A 16906-nucleotide genomic window follows, 5' to 3' on the forward strand; every position below is an offset into this window, starting at 1 on the left:
CAAAATCCAGCTAAAAGAAGTGGAACCTTTCACAAGACACATAATTTTGTTTGACCACAACATCAAGTTCACCAGAGAGGATGCCAACGACAACAAGCTACCTTTTCTGGACTGTTTGGTGAGCATGGAAGGAGATGGAAACCTCAACATTGAAGTGTATATGAAATCCACTCACACAGATCAATATCTTCTTTTTGACTAGCACCACAACAAAGAACAGAAACACGTCAATGATGCTCTCCAAACTTGTGGATACCCGAACTGGGCGTATGACAAATCAGCAAGGAAATCCAAAAGCAGAACATAACGGAGGAGATTAAAGGCAAAAACATTGCCATCTCATATTTTGCTACAGTCTCTGAAAAGCTCAAGAGGTATTTCTCCAAACACAAAATCCCAGTACATTTCAACCAAACAAGACCCTTAAACAGAGACTAGTGCATCCTAAAGATAAAACCCCCAGACCAAATATGAGCGGAGTGGTGTATGCAGTGAGGAATGCTCTTATCTTTATATTGGTGAAACCAAACAACCTCTCCACAGACGCGTGGCCCAACACAGAAGAGCGACCTCCTCGGGACAAGACTCTGTGATGCATCTACACCTTGTGGACAGAAGACATTCTTTTGATGACCAGAATGTTCACATTTTGGACAAAGGAAATAGGTGGTTTGAGAGGGGCATAAAGGAAGCCATCTATGTTAAGAAAGAAAAAAACAACCTTAAACAGGGGTGGAATAAGGGTTCAGCTTTCAAAAACCTACAATGCAGAAACTGAGTAGATCAGTTCCTGCTATCATCCCAACCCCTTTACAGGAGTGCAGAAGACCTGGCTTTTTCAGCCAGGCCAACAATTTTCTTTAACAACTCCCTTTTCAGAGACTTAGTCGAGTATGGGTCATTGCAGGCCCTCAAAAGAAGCCAAACGACCCCATTCCAAAGGGGCAGACCCCTTCTTCCCTTTCAATTTTCATGTTTTCAAAACAAAAACAAGGTTTTGATGATCTACTGTATGAAACCTCTAATGCTATTGCTGATATTTTGAATAGAAAAAGCTTCCTGGATGGGAAGCGAAATGTCTTCAAACTTGGAAACAAAGTCCAGTGGATTGTTTTTGTTTGTTTATTTTATAATATCTAGAGATTCTAAATTATGTGATAAAAAATATATACCAGCTCCCAAATACCATAAAAGCATTAAAACACCTGGTGATCATTCAATCATTTAAATCTGGACTACATATGTTAGGAACAATCAAAAGATGTTAAAATAATAAAAGTGCTTCACTTTTTATGTTCTGGAATAGAATGCTACAGTTATTTGAAAAGAAAAATCATTGGATGTTCTTTAATATGATAAAAATTTGTTAGCAGGTTGCAACAGTTGTATGGTTGAAATGTTCACTTCCTGATAAGATGCTAATTAATTAGGCAACTATGTTTGCTGTTAAGCATCTTTCCTATAATTTACTTGGAGCATTTCCATGAAACCAGCGGATGGCAGAGTTTGTTTATACTAACGTTGTAACGTTCCTGGCACTGGAGCTGCTAATTGCAATCAGCACACCTGTTCTACTCCACCCTACCTGCTTAAAGGCTCTGTCCCTCCAGCCTCCAGTGCCTGAACGTATGTAGCCAAACGGTGAGAACTTCCAGCCTTTTCTGAATGTCTGTCTGCCTGTTTGTACCTCGACCTGTTTTTGCCCCTGTTTTTTGAGACAGCCTGACCCCTTTCAGGATTTTTGTCTGCCCGCCTGAGTCCTGCTCGTCAGCCTCAGTGATCTGGACTGTCTATCCGTGTTTCTGACCCAGCCTGCCTGTGAGTAACGGAGATTGTATGCCCCTTAACTTAACTCACATTTCTGTCTGCCTCCACTGGTCACTAACCGCCACTCTGTCTGTAGAAGCTGCAAGTTGATGAACGTGAGTCGCACTTTCCGGGAGTCCGTGCCGCCCTTCTCTTTAATAAAAACTGTTTAAGTTTCACTGACCTGTTTGCGGGTTGTCTTTGGGTCCATCCAAATCCATTACAAACGTCTTGCATTTAAATCATAATGAATCCCACTTACCTCTCAGTTCTGTGCAGCCTTCAATGGATTTATTCACACCAAGATGACATGTTTAATAGACAAATATAAATGGGATGATCTGATGATTTTTTACACCTTTCAATAACTTAAAAGTCCCTCTTTTACATAAAGATAAGCTTAAAACCCAAAACACTTAATCTTAAAACACAAAATATTTTAAAGTTTGCATATTGTTGAATGAAACCAGTATTTTTTTTATGTCAGCAAAATATAAAGTCATTATTGGCAAGAAGCAGTAATAATAGTTCATATGATTTATGTGGGAAGAGATTGTGTCACAAGTGAGTAATAAATATCTAAAATTTTTACAAAAAAGTCGAAAGATTGCTGCACTGTATTTTTTCTTCTCCTGGTTAGGTGTGAAGCTTTAACCCGTGGACACTTGAAAGCCATAAACACAAACATTTATAAAACCCCACAGACTGTCTTATTTTATTTTATTTCCTCTATTAGGGAAAAAGAAACAAACCACATATAAAACCAACCGTTTCTTTTTGTTAAATGCTAAAGAGCTGCTGTTTCAGACTAATTCTGAAGATTGTTGGAACACTGCTTTGAGGAGGGCAAAAGATAGAGAACTTTGAATCAATTTGACTGTATGATCTGGTTGAACTGTAAAGTGCCTTGAGATGACTTGTGTTGTGAATTGGCGCTATATAAATAAACTGAATTGAATTGAACACTGCTGAATGATGCATTGTTTTTCTTTTTCAGATTCTATCAAGATTACCATCAAAGAAGACGAGGATATCATCCTAAATTGCTCTTTTGGGACAGACATTACAGGTCATCGCATTGAGTGGAAAAAAGATGACAACGATGTTTTTTATTTTGATTTCGGAAAGGAGGATCCTACAGTTGAGAATCCAAAGTTTAAAGACCGGGTCTCTCGTTTTTCAGAAGATCTAAAGTCTGGAGATGCTTCTGTAAAAATCAAGGGAGCAAAGGTTTCAGACAGTGGGAAATACACCTGCTTGCATATTAGTGAACCTGGAAAAGCTCCAGTACACCAGCGGCTTATTGAGCTTACTGTTGGTGAGTATTTTTATGCAACACTTACAGACTTAAAATAATAATAAATAATCCATTCATTAGACCCTATTTGTCTACAAGAGGTTTAAAATTACCTCAAAACTCAAGTCAAATTGGTTCACTATGAAACAGGATTTATTCCCATATAACTGACAAAATCCATAATGGTTTCCACAAGAAGTAAATTTATTTAATGCAAAGCCTTTTTCTGCTGTGATTGTTTTATGATATTTAAAATATTGAAAATAGAGGAAGTGTGATGATGTACAAGTAAATGAAACTGAAAATCAGCTTGCATGTCATTATAGAATTGAAGCACAGAGCTATCTATATCTATCAAAGAGAAAATATCTAAAAACTATAGTAATTTACTCTTTTATTTTGAGTTACAATCTGTAGTTATACATTAAAGATGTGACGTATTTTCTAACTGGATATTTCTAGGGGAGAGACAGAGTTTAACACTGAAAACACAGAGCCAAGTATATCAAATATGTAAAGGGGACATTAAGTCACTGACAGCAGAAGTTCAGATGGTGCTGCAGCGCCCTCTGCAGGAAGGTGTCAGAAATAAACAGAAGAGCAGACCAGACTAAGCTATTATTAGGAGAAAAACAAAGAAAGAGAACTTTAAGTTCAGAGCTGAAATAATAGCAAAAAAACATAAACTGGAATAGGCTATTTTTGAAGCTTGACAAGGGGTCTACCTCCAGTCTAAGGTTGGTAGCTGGTTCTACTGGAGGAGGCCTGCTGCTAACGTAGGCAGGGGGTTAGAGAGCAGGGCATTCATCTTCTTGAGAGGCTATAAGACAACTGGTTTGAAACTAAGAGTGTTAGTTAATGTCCCAGTGCAATAATCTTAACCCAGGAATGCTCCTTAATCGTATGTGTCCAATTATCATTAAGAGCTAATATAGAAATATTCCCTTCTTTTTTTCTGAAGAGATCTTCCTCTCAGTATACATCAGTATGAACTTTGTTAAGAAATGATGGTATATTCAGATATCTGATATAAGATGTAGGTTGATTATTTATGCTTTAAATATGGGTGAAGAATATTTTGGATTCTATTCAGGTTTTAACAGAGAGTGGTGAAGATAAGCTTGAATAGGATAAATATTATCTCTCTCTCAGATTTTGATCTCAATCCTGGATGCCACATCTTTTGACAGGATGCAGCATTTTCACTGCATTTTGTTTTACTTTCATATGATAAAGAATTACAATAGTCCAGTCCTGAAGTATACATGGAGAGGATTTCCACATCACTCCTGGTTAGGATCATTCTTATTATGACTATATTATAATTGTAAAAGAAGGTAACCCTAGAAACCTGCTAAACATGGGAATGATGGGAATCATCTTGTTTCATGTTAATCCCAAACGGGTGATTTTGATAGATGTCTCTAACATCTCTTTTCTTCTCCCTTATAGTTTGCATCTTAACCTCTTAGGGCTGATCACAGTAACCTGAGCAGCTGTAAATCAGTAAGCTTGAACTGTAAAATAGCCTTGAATAATTAAAAAGCAGGCATGGCATGTGATATTAATTTAAGGTAAATTAGGGAAGAATTCATGACACATTTCAGACTCACTTGTTCTTCAAGTTGCAAAATGTACTTTATTTGATAATATAAAATAAAATTGATTGATAGATTAATCTTAGTCAATTTTTTGTCATTCTTTAAACTTAGTGATATTTCTCTCAAATGTTGTTGATCAAGCAGGGATTCACACAGCAGATCTATTGTTTTATTGGCATTCATGGACAACACTTAATTTTATTTCTGCAGACAAATTTTCTGAAGGTGCAGCACAGAAGATCCCCAGTAGATGGCCACAGAGTTAATCAGCAATTAGCAGAAAATGAAAATTAAACCCTGTTAAAACCTTAAAAATAATTTTAGAGGAACCGTATGTCTCTTGGTCACCGCAGAAAATGATAAAGAAAAAAGCTTTCTCACATTGCATCAAAGGATGCTGCTATCATTTACCATAAAATGTTGAATTTTAGAGATGAAGTAATTTCATCTACTTCGTTTATCAACTGTAACATCAGATACCTGGTCACCTTTACTTATATTTGCGGTAAAGACAGTTAAATGGATTGGTAATTATATTTGGATGATTTAAACGAACTGATTTTTATTGGCTGAAAGTAACTGAGATCTGCTCTGAATAAACTGGAAACCTGTTGAATAAAGCTGGTATCTGATTGGATAACTGAGGCGGAACTTCAGTAGAAAAACATGAAATTTATGTTTTTATTGGTTCGTTTTGTTACTGTTGGCTTTGATTTCAGAGAAGATCGAGCTCATTGGTTAACGTTATTTACTGATTTATTGCAATTATAACGGTTATTTGTTTACTTTAAAGTTAATCGGTTTAATCAACTTAACATCGTATTCTTCCGCTGATTTCAGGTAAATAAATTCCGCTTAAAATTCTAGTTCATTTAATCGGGTTTATCATGTGAAAAAAAAAATAATGCCCGTCTTTGCCCCATTGTACCAATAACCAAACCGGTTAGTATTTAAATTTTCCATATGTTTACAGGAGTAAAATAATGCGAAATTATTTATTTACACCGCGAAGCCGCTTTAAGAAACCAGACTGCGTTAAAAACCAGGATATAATCTTTCAAACGCGATATAACACGCAGATAACTGTAGCTCTATTATTGAGTAAAGCACACACTGTGAATAGATAATTGTTACTAGATAAATATCAGGTCGCATGCAACCTCCGAGTTTTATATGGTTAAAGGACAGAACCAAGGATCCAGAAAGAAAACAAGGTGAGTCCTGGTTCCTATCTCCTCCCAGATAGGGCTTGATGGCGCTATTCAGTCATAAAAGAGAAAATATACGCTTAGATCCTCTGTTTGGTTCCAGCACAGTTTCTAAAACATATTTAAAGGTGCAGAGAAGGCTAATAAAGGAAATTGACTGTTAACAGTTTTCTTAGTCGATATTAGTCCAAGCCTTTAAGAAATAATAATAATAGTAATAGTAATAATAACAATAAAACATAAGTAGACTGGAGTAGAGAATGGATATAGACTGGTAGAGGGATCCATGGGTCTTTGTTTGTCTAGTGAAACTTTCTGTATGATGTTAATTTGTTGCAGCTATCTAATACATTCAAGGTGAAATATTTCTGCTCTCGCAAAGGAGATATTATCAGTGCTCAATTATTTTGTCTCTTAATGGAAAAGACAAGCAACATTGATATTAGCACATTGCTAACTTAATTAATGGTAACTTCCAATCTGTCAGTTTACAACACAAAACTTAAATATATTAAAGCAGGATTTAATAATTTAATAGTAATAGATTTGTTAGTAGAGCATTGTCATAATTGTAAACCTAAAGGAGAAGAGTCTTTGTTTTGTTATTTCAAATCTGTTGTTTGGTGTAGCCTAGTTGTTCTGAACTGCTTTTACTCAATTGGCCCTAAATAAAATCCATTGCAACCAATTGTCTTCAGGATCTTATAAGCACTCAGAACCCATATTCATTTAAAAACAAATAATTAGACTTTTTTTATATAAACATTTTTAAGCAAAAGCAGCATGAAAACTGAGACACACAGCAAACATAGGTTATTACTACATGTTAATGCTGATAATGATTTGTAGAAGGATTAAAACATACAGGTCTACTGTTTCTACCCATCCAATATGACTATTGTACTATTTTGCATAGGAAAATTTTCAAAACAGTAACTAATATTACAGAAAGCTCTTATGACATACTCCATAAGACTTGTCTCTTCATTGCAGTTAAAAATAGATTCAATAAACTATAAATAAAGAGCATCACTCTGCTGGTCTATCAAATAAAATTCCAATTAAATAGAAAGTAATGTTTGGCTGTTACATAGAATGTGAAAAGTTATCTGGTTACACTTTCCACTGTATACCTGCAAGGTATTTATTTTAGGGGCTTTTGAAGATATAGATATAAATGTATTTACATGTGCACAATATTAATTTCACTATACAAGTTGTACATATGGGCTGTACTTACTCTGTGTAGCCCATTTCATGTATTTTATCTAGGGCTGAAACAATAATCATATTAATCGATTATATAAATAATCGTCAACTAATTTAGTTATTGAGTAATCATTAACTGGAGTATAGGGCCACTAAAATGTGCCTTTAGCCGACAGAGCGACCCACTTAGAGTAGGAATTATAACAAGATTGTAAAAAATATGTAAACATTTTGCATTTAAGATTAAAAAAACGTTTTTGTCTGTCAATATTTTCCATCCAGAACTCCTCAAGAGGAAATGTTTCTGTTTCACCTGGTTTAATTTCACGAAAAATTTTCCTTAAGGAACCTTTGGCTATCTGATTATTAATCGATTCATTGAAAAATAATCAACAGATTAATCAATTTGCAAAATAATCATTAGTTGCAGCCCTAATTTTATGGTAACATTCGAAACACATTTCTTCCATAATACAGCACTGAAGGGCAGCTGCTTCACCATGAGGCTGCCCTGCATCATTATATCTGTGTTTTTTACAATCATATAATATTTCAATTGTACAAGTGCGTTTTTAATAGTAAAGGATTAAATGTAACACAACCTTTTATCATTGTCCTATATTGCTTACTGTCTGACTGTTTAAATAGCTCCTTATGTCTATTTTCTTTTTAAGTGACATTATCTACAAACAAAAGACTAAGAATGAGCCGAAGTTTATTCAAATATAAAATCACTTTTAACAATTATAAAAGACAATATAACACTAACTTATCTGTAATGTAATAGTATCCAAAATAAACAGCCAGATTCAAGCATTATCTACCAAACATTAATGTTTGTACTAATTTACTTACTGACAGTGTGGAAATCTAGAAAAATAGATTTAATGTAAATAGAGTTCCTCTGTTTGTCTTTATCCTATTTCTAGAAATAGAAGTCAATAAAATAGAAATATTTTTATGTGGAAAACAAAAAATAGCAGATCTTTAGCATCCTTCTCATGTTGTTATGTTCTACAAAAGAAATAACAGCTGTAATTTATACCTTCACCGCTGTCAAAAATGAAAACATTAATAGCAAAGAAATATTGGTAAAAGGGAATGAGAAATGTTGATAGCTTACAGTCTTTGTTCATTTTAACAGCAGTTTTCTGAACTCCTTTCTGACTTAGAATATTAAGTTTTAAAAAAGAAATCCTTACATTGGTTACTTACATTTCTCAAGTTCCACAAATCCAAACTCTATCCTGCTTCTTTACAGAACTGCCATCAGAAGCTTTCACCTGTTTTAGTGTAGATAACATTTAGTTTTTTAATTGGGACTAGTTTCGTTGTCTAATATTAATTTTAGTAACTGCGGTATTCTAGCGTCAATTTTTTTTATTTCATGCTCCAAGCACGCACACGCGCACACATACAGACTAGAAAACAAGCAATCAGAAAGAGAGAAGGTGGAACTTAAGGCAGAGAAATCAGAGAGGGGAGTTGTACAGCACAGCACAGTTCCATGCACTGAGATTATTGATTAGATTAGATTATTGTACAACAGTTGTTGATTATTGACACTTGGCCATTGACTTATGATGTTGTGAGGGACCGAGCCAAAAAATAAGAGAGGCACAGGGAAGTCATTGATGGAAAAAATGGTAACAGATTTATTTAGCAAAAAAAATTAAATTCAAACTTCTAACAAGACTGGGCCCGTCAAAGAAAACTAATGACATAAATCAACATAATCCAAACCTGACACAGGAAAAGACCTACCTAACTGACACACAAGGGAAATATATATAAACACTGGTTGATCAGACCATTTTGACACAAGAGGGAAACCTCAGTTACTTTTGCCTAAACAAAACTACAACAAAAGACCAAACTAATCAGCACCATACTAAGTCAGCAACCTATGAGGAAGAGGACTTAAAAAATTACACTTCCCAAATTTAATTATGGAAAAAAAAATAATAAAATACAGAACCTAAACCCTTCCTACACCCCTTCTAAAGTAAGTTCAAGAGTCAAACTAGGTCTCCGTGTCATTGAGATCCTTTGCAGCTGGGGCCTCCTTTCCTTTACTCGCCTCACTCATGACAGCCTCCCTGGAACTGGCAACTCAAATGAAAACTATATTAATGTACAGAAAACCAAATAATCAAGAAATGATAAAATATGTCAACTAAATGTGTGCACCCAAATACCGTAGTTAACTAATGCCAAATCAAAGTAAAAAGAATGAAATACAGTACAGTAAAATATAAGATTTATTTAATGAAAGAATTACCAGACCATTTGTTGTGTGGTTGTACATGCAGCCATCACAGATGCTAAAATTTTCCTTGCTATATTTATTGTTTATTTCATGTTTACAGGTACCTGTCTACCACCAGTTATCAGGACTCTTGAGGAAAAAGGGGATGGGGTGAAGGTTGAATGCATAGCTGTTGGTGCTTATCCAGAACCTAAGATGGAGTTGAAGAATACAGATGATAGAGCTATTCCTCCTGAAGTTTATAACGTATCTCAGAATGGAAGCTACTTTGACATTACACTCCTCGCTGTTGTGACCAAGGAAGACTATTACCATTGTGCTGTGATGCAAGAAGACATCTGCCATCAAATTTACTCTAGGAAGACCAAGGTGCGCATGCCTTCTGGTGAGTTTCCTCTTTAGTGTCAAAGGTATGATAATAAGGTTCAACTTGCTTTTGATATAGTATTAGTAAAAGTTGTTGAAGTTTTAAATTTAAGAATATTTTGTCTAGGGTGGTTAAAGCATCTGGAGAAAAAAAAAGATTTAAAATGAGTATCTGCAGATGTTCAAGTTCCACAATGGAGGAAACGATAGGCCTAAGAGTTGCAATATTAGAGAAACAGGTTTAACTTATATTTTCCCTAAGAACTATAAGTATTTAAAGCTACACTGTGAAACATTTGACTGTCTGTTTCCTCCTGTGAACCTCCTTTCATACCTAAACTCTGCCAATACATCAATATACAGTAGCTGTAAATTAAAAACAGGTTCAGCGGTCGTCTGGAACACGTCAAATACGTTGATATGCGTTGGAGATAAGTTCTTGATAAATAAAGTACAAGTTAATCACAAGTTACTCATAGGTTTTGGATAAGCTAGACACCACAACTTATGAGTTACTTACATACACTTAGTGTAAGTCAACGATCAGATAACTAAGCTGTAATTTATGGCCATGTATGGCATAGGCTGGCATACGTTGGGAGCTCAAAATTTCCCGACGTACTTGCCGTATGCCGACGTGTACCAGCATACTTTAACATGCTGATAACTTATACAAAACCTACCCATAACTTATCCAACCTATGCCAGCATTTTTGCCAGATTTTTTGTACGTCAGGCATACGCTGGTCTTAATCGTCAAGGTGTGACAGGGGCTTTAGTTAGCTTAGTTGCTGTAAAGGGGAGCTTTGTGTCACATGGCTCTTTTAGCAACAGGCACTTTTCCAGTTCCATAGTACAGTTTTTGAAAAGAGCATCCCACATTGGAAATCAATGCACACTAAGTGCTTTATATTGACTTGGAAAATCACCAAATGTATCACCAAATACTTCAGTATTAAATTAATACTCAAGTTACACAGTGCTGCTTTCATAAACATATATAGTATACAGACTTGATCATTCCAAGAGGATGTACATTTCCAGCCTCGCACAATGATATTACCGTAAGAACTCTTTGAAAAAAAAAAATTTAAACAAAATAAAGCTGGAATGTCCAGTTCTCCCATGGATCTGAAAACATGGTGTTAATATTCTCATATTATCCATAAATGAGACAAATCATAGGCTGCTCTGAACAAGTATGTTCTTAATCTTGAATTCAGCATTTTTACATTTTCTAGGAATTTTACCTAAACTTTGAGGTCACTGATTATGGTTAATGCTTACTTGGTGGTGATAAGGCAGTCACCACTGATTTGTGGAGAGAAGCAACATTTTAGTGATTATTTTGGGTTAAAAGTCAGGTTTTAGGTTGTATCATCTAAATTGTGCCATTCTTGTGTGATTGTACCGAAGTTAAATGCATTGATTCATCGTGAGAGTGATCTAATCCTCATGTATGTTGTTATCTATATTTCAGGTCCATCATATCTCCTCATCGTTTTCATTATTCTCTTCGTTATCACCCTCATTGGTCTCATTTGGAGTTTAGGATTTATTTTGAAGAATAAAAAAAAACTTTCTGGTAAGCTTTAATTTTTCAGATAATCTCGGTATGCATAATAAGCTGTCGAAAGGTTGACAGTTCTAAAGAAAAAAAAAAAAATCAGCATTTCTTTTTTTTTTTTACACCTCAGAAATATGCAAATCTTCTTCCTGAAATCAAAGTGAGGTTTCAGCTCAGTTGTTTTCTTAAATCAAAGTTTCTTTATCATGTAATGTAACACTTCTTTTTCTGTCCAGATTAGGAAATTAAAATCTGATTCTTGATTCAAAACTTTATGTTCTCTCATTTCAACCTTATAGTCCTAGGTATTTATTAATAATAAGGCCCTTTAGTGCTCAAAGAATCTGCAACAGGAATGAGAAAAGAAAAACTGTTACTTTTAGCAGTGTATTATTGTACCATTTTTATGTTGTGTAACAATTCCTTTTAAGATATAAATTTTGTATATTTTCTTTAACAAAAATGCTATTTCTTAACCTCGTGGTAAATTTGTGCTTAACGTGTGTGTAAACTGTTTAGCTCAGATTTGCTGCTGAATTGAGGCTGCTTAGGATTTGTTCCTTTGAGGAAAAAATATTGAACCACTTCATTTAACAGATTGATTTTTATAGAGAGCCTCACATTCTGTATCTCAGCACAAAGAAAGTGACTTAAATAAATGTGCTTTGCTTTTTGCAGGTGAACATCAACAAATGCCTGATAGCGAGGATCCCTTGAATCAAACAGTATCAGAATAACTGATATGATGAAAATTATTGGTTTTTATTTTACAGCATATATTGTGTAAAAAATAAACAAAGCTAAATTCCCTCCAATGTTTTTAGGACATTTAAAGAGTCTATCTGTTAATATGATTCAATCAAAGATTACCACACTGTTAATATTTAGCTTTTTTAAAAAGAAATAACTTCAACCAAATGAATGTTCCTCTTTATATCAAAAGTTCCAGTTTAAGATCCAATCCAAACTAAAAAATGGAATTGATTCTATTTGGTTTATTTCTCACAAATTTCTACCATCTGTTCAAGAAACTATTGTTAAAGTTTTACATTCAAAGTTGTAAAACATTATTTGTGAATTAAGGTATATTTTTCTCTCTGTCAAACATTGCCTACTGTTTTCTATTTTGATATAAATTGATGATTAGAGGATCAAAAGTTTTTGGATTTTACAGAATTAAGCTCAGTTCCTCAGTCTGAGGTTCAGTCCAGTATGTATTTACTGTTTCAACCAAAACATGTTTCTCCGTCTCTGCCTAACGCTGCTGCAGGGACTTTTATTTTGCAGTTTTGAATGTTTTCAGACCTCAAGTTGACTAGAGTCTGTTTATACCAAAGTTATGTGACTAACAGAGTCACTGAACAACAGAGAAACTGCTGTATGTTCATATTTTATTCTTTATGGTACGCCAGCATTCATACTGTAACATGTAGGTGAATCACTGTCCCCAAGACATTTAAAACATATTTATATGTTTTAAAAACAAAGCGGCGCGTGTATGATGTCATCCGCGCATGCGGACTGGAGACGTTACAGGAAGCCTGTGCCACAGGCGGCTACGTTTTACCCCTTCTATTCATTCGGCTAGCTAATCTGAATCGTTCAATTCCATTTCGAGAGCGAGATCATCTGTGGTAGTAGCACTAGACATCTTCCAGGTATGTGAGTAAAACTAGCAGCAGTTGATGAAGATTCTCAGTCATCCAGGTCATAGTCATTCCATAAAAGTTTAAAAAAACAATCCACTGGACTTGGTTTCCAAGATTTGAAGATGTTTTGCTACCTCTCCAGGAAGCTTTCTCAATTTAAATGTCTGGATCCACAGTGAGTTTGAGTCTTTATATAGACAAGGCCTTGTATTGCTTGGAAATATGCAAATTGAAACCAACGAGTGGGTCGTTTGGTTCCATTGTTAGCCTGTAATATATCTGAACCCTGTCTATGATTCTGAAGGTCGGTCGTTAAAGGGGGGGATTGTCGTTAAAGGGGGGGATTGTCTCCTGTAATACCTGAAACCTGTCTACGATTGTTAAGGGTTGGACGTTAAGGAGGTATTGTTCACTGGCTGAAGAGAGGAGGTGCTTTGTTCCTCTGTGATGGGGTGGAAGGGGTCATCTCTGTAACTGAATTGTACGTTTTTGGAAGCTGGAATCTGAGTCCACCACCTCTGTTTAAAGTTGGTTTTTCTCTCTTAACATAAATGGCTTCCTTCACGCCCCTCTCAAACCACCTATTTTTTTCATCCAGAATGTGAACATTGTGGTCCTCAAAAGAATGTTCTTGTCCACAAGGTGTAGATGTACTGCAGAGTCTTGTCCAGCGGAGGCCGCTCTTCTGTGTTGGGCCATGCGTCTTTGGAGAGGTTGTTTGGTTTCTCCAATATAAAGATCAGAGCATTCCTCGCTGCACTGAACAGCATATACCATTCCGCTCATATTCAGTCTGGGGGTTTTATCTTTAGGATGCACTAGCCTCTGTTTAAGGGTTTGGTTTGGCTTGAAATGTACTGGGATTTTGTGTTTGGAGAAAATCCTCTTGAGCTTTTCAGACACTCCAGCAACATAAGGGATTGTGATGTTTTTTTGTTTAATTTTCTCACCGCTATCTTCTGTTGCATGTCTTTTGGATTTCCTTGCTGATTTAATAAATGCCTAGTTTGGATATCCACAGTTTTGGAGAGCATCTTTGACGTGTTTCTGTTCTTTGTGCTTCCCTTCTGTTTTAGTAGGGACATGTTCGGCCCAGTGTTGTAAAGTTCTGATGACTGAGAGTTTGTGTTCCAGTGGGTGGTGTGAGTCATAAAGAAGATACTAGTCTGTGTGAGTAGGTTTGCTATACACTTCAATGTTTAGGCTTCCATCTCCTTCCATGCTCACCAGGCAGTCCAGAAAGGGTAGTTTGTTGTCCTCCGCATCCTCTCTGGTGAATTTGATGTTATGGTCAACAGAGTTGATGTGTCTTGTGGAAGCTTCAACTTCCTTTAGCTGGATATTGACGAAAGTGTCATCCACATATCTAAACCAGTGGCTTGGTGGTGTTCCATTGAAAGTGTCTAAAGCTCTCTTTTCCATTTCTTCCATGTAAAGATTGGCTACAATTGGTGACACTGGAGATCCCATTTCACAACCATGCTTCTGTCTGTAAAACTTACCTCTGAATTTGAAATAGGTAGTGGAAAGACAAAGGCCCAGTAGTGTGCAGATCTGGTCCAGAGTGAAATTAGTCCTGTTGTTTAAGTCTCTATCTTGTTGAAGACGTGTCCTGACTGTTTCCACTGCCTCTGTTATAGGTATGCATGTGAAAAGGGAAGTAACATCAAACCATACCAGGGTTTCTCCTGGTGCCATCCTTAAATATTTGACTTTGTTAGCAAAGTCTTTGGAGTTTTCTATGTGATGTGGTGTGTTTCCCACCAAGGGGGCTAAGATATTAGCTGTTTAGCAATGTTGTATGTTACTGAGGTAATGCTGCTGACAATGGGCCTGAGTAGTGTTCCTTCCTTGTGAATTTTTTTGGGAGTCCATATAAGCATGGAATTTCCTCCCCTGGATATAATCTGAAATAGACCGTACTGTTAATTACCTTGTCTTTTTGAAGCTGTTTGAGATAGTTTATTATTTCCTTTTTGTAGCCGTTGGTTGGATCTGTTTTTAAGGATTCATACGCATTAGTGTCGTTCAGTAGAGTGATAATTTTGTCCTGGTAGTCCAATGTGTTGAGGACCACGGTGCATCTTCCTTTGTCTGCTGGTAATATGGTGATGCTTTGGTTCTGGCTAAGGGATGTTTTGGCTTTCATTTCCTGGGGTGTGAGGTTGGGAGGAGGTGGTTTGGCGCTAGACAGGGTAGCTGTTACCTTCATTCTAAGTTGCTCTGCCTCCGTTTCAGCCAGGTTATTGTTCCTGATGGCCGATTCAGTGGCATTGATTAGTTCCACAATGTGTATTTCTTGTTCAGCGGACAGGATGAATGAGTGGTAGCCGGCGCATGTGGATGACATCATACACACTCCGCTTTGTTTTTAAAAGATATAAATATAAAAAATATAACCGTGGATGTCTGGGGGACAGTGATTGGCCTACATGTTATGAATGCTGGCGTACCATAAATGATAAATTATGAACAGTTTAGTTTGTGCCTTCAAGTCGTTGCCCATAGGAAGACGTTACTTGGATATAACCTAACTGAATATCTTCATAACAGCTCCAACTGACACAAGATTAATATGGGTGAGTAGAACATGATGTAATAACGTAAAATCAAGGGCCAAATGTAAAAAAAAACGGCGTTCCCCTTTAAAGAACTGCAAAGGAGTCACATTGTCATCAACATTTTTAATGAGGTTACTTCTACAGTCTTTGAATATTGATATGTAAGCTCATATAGCTGAAGCTTTTTTCTTCTATCTTTGATATTTCTATTTTTCATTTACATTTGTTCTTGTTAATGTTGTTTGTTTTTCTTGATTTTGCAAAATCAACTAAGATCTGGTTTTGCTCTAAAATCCACCTTACCCCGCATATTGCAGAAATGCTGTTTTTTATCTTCTAACCATGTTAAAGAAAAATCTGGTTATGCAACTGAATTACATCTAAATGTGTTTAGAAATGTTAGAGTACATTTAATGTATAACAAGGGAATGTGGTTTAAATAGACTTGTGTTATAATAAAAGTGGCTTAAACTAAATTTTGTGAAAGAGTTTGTCTGTTAAATTTGGAACAAAAAAGCTTTGAATTCTCCTTCTTAAACATTAAAGTTAATTTTTTTTCCTGTGAAAAATATTTGTTGATTTAAAAGAAACATGACTAAAATAAATGAGATATATTAAGTAGAACAGTTGCAGATAGTTTACTATAAAATTGCTGCACAGCAGGATACAAATCACCTCATTCAGGGAGCTTTATTCTCTTTCTTTTTTTTTGTATTATAAATAGTGTTGCACCGATACCGATACCAGTATAGGACGGGGCCCCGATACCGCCCTAAAATGGTGGTATCGGTATCGGCGAGTACCAACAAATAGGGTACCGATACCATTTGGAGAGCCATAAGTTTATTCAACTATTGTCACCCACTCCTGGTAGGCAATAAAAAGTTCTACTTGATTCACTTTGTATTAGATTTATTCCAGCTTCACAAAGGTAGGCAGCAGCTTGACAAAACCATGATGGCAATTATTTTACATTATTATGGTATCGGTATCGGCCGATACTGAACAGCCAGGTATCGGTATCGGGGCCAAAAAATGGCATCGGCTCAACACTAATTATAAATATACAGTTGTTTACACATATAGACACATATAGTGACAGACACATGCGTATATAGTCATGGCCAAAAGTTTTGAGAATGATTCAAATGTTAATATTTAAAAAGTCTACTGCTTCAGTTTTTATAACGGCAATTTGCACAACCCAGTCTCATGGGAAAATGTACCCCCACTACGTTGGTCCACACTGCAAAACGTAGTGGAGGTACATTAATGGCCATTTTTTTGTGGTACTGTCACATTTCTTCTGCCTATACGCTTTCTATTGTTTTACGTCCTAGTCACGTGACTTTCAAGATTCCAGCTGGGAGAAG

At 35.8% G+C, this 16906-nt stretch overlaps 1 protein-coding gene and 1 pseudogene across 1 annotated transcript in view; one reads left to right on the forward strand and one right to left on the reverse strand.

Moving 5' to 3' along the window:
* The window catches only part of LOC107104480 (CD276 antigen homolog), a 17734-nt gene extending 5534 nt beyond the window's left edge, over positions 1-12200 (forward strand). The window contains exons 2-5 of the mRNA XM_015404478.1: positions 2804-3124; positions 9491-9775; positions 11237-11341; positions 12002-12200. Coding sequence (XP_015259964.1) covers positions 2804-3124; positions 9491-9775; positions 11237-11341; positions 12002-12060 — 770 coding nt within the window. The 3' untranslated portion in view covers positions 12061-12200. The remainder of the gene's footprint in view (positions 1-2803; positions 3125-9490; positions 9776-11236; positions 11342-12001) is intronic.
* Positions 12124-15395, reverse strand: LOC107104478 (annotated as a pseudogene).
* Between the last annotated feature and the right edge of the window lie 1511 nt (positions 15396-16906).

Source organism: Cyprinodon variegatus, unplaced genomic scaffold (assembly GCF_000732505.1).
Source record: "Cyprinodon variegatus isolate N-32 unplaced genomic scaffold, C_variegatus-1.0 Scaffold1759, whole genome shotgun sequence".
Classification (NCBI taxonomy): Eukaryota; Metazoa; Chordata; class Actinopteri; order Cyprinodontiformes; family Cyprinodontidae; genus Cyprinodon; species Cyprinodon variegatus.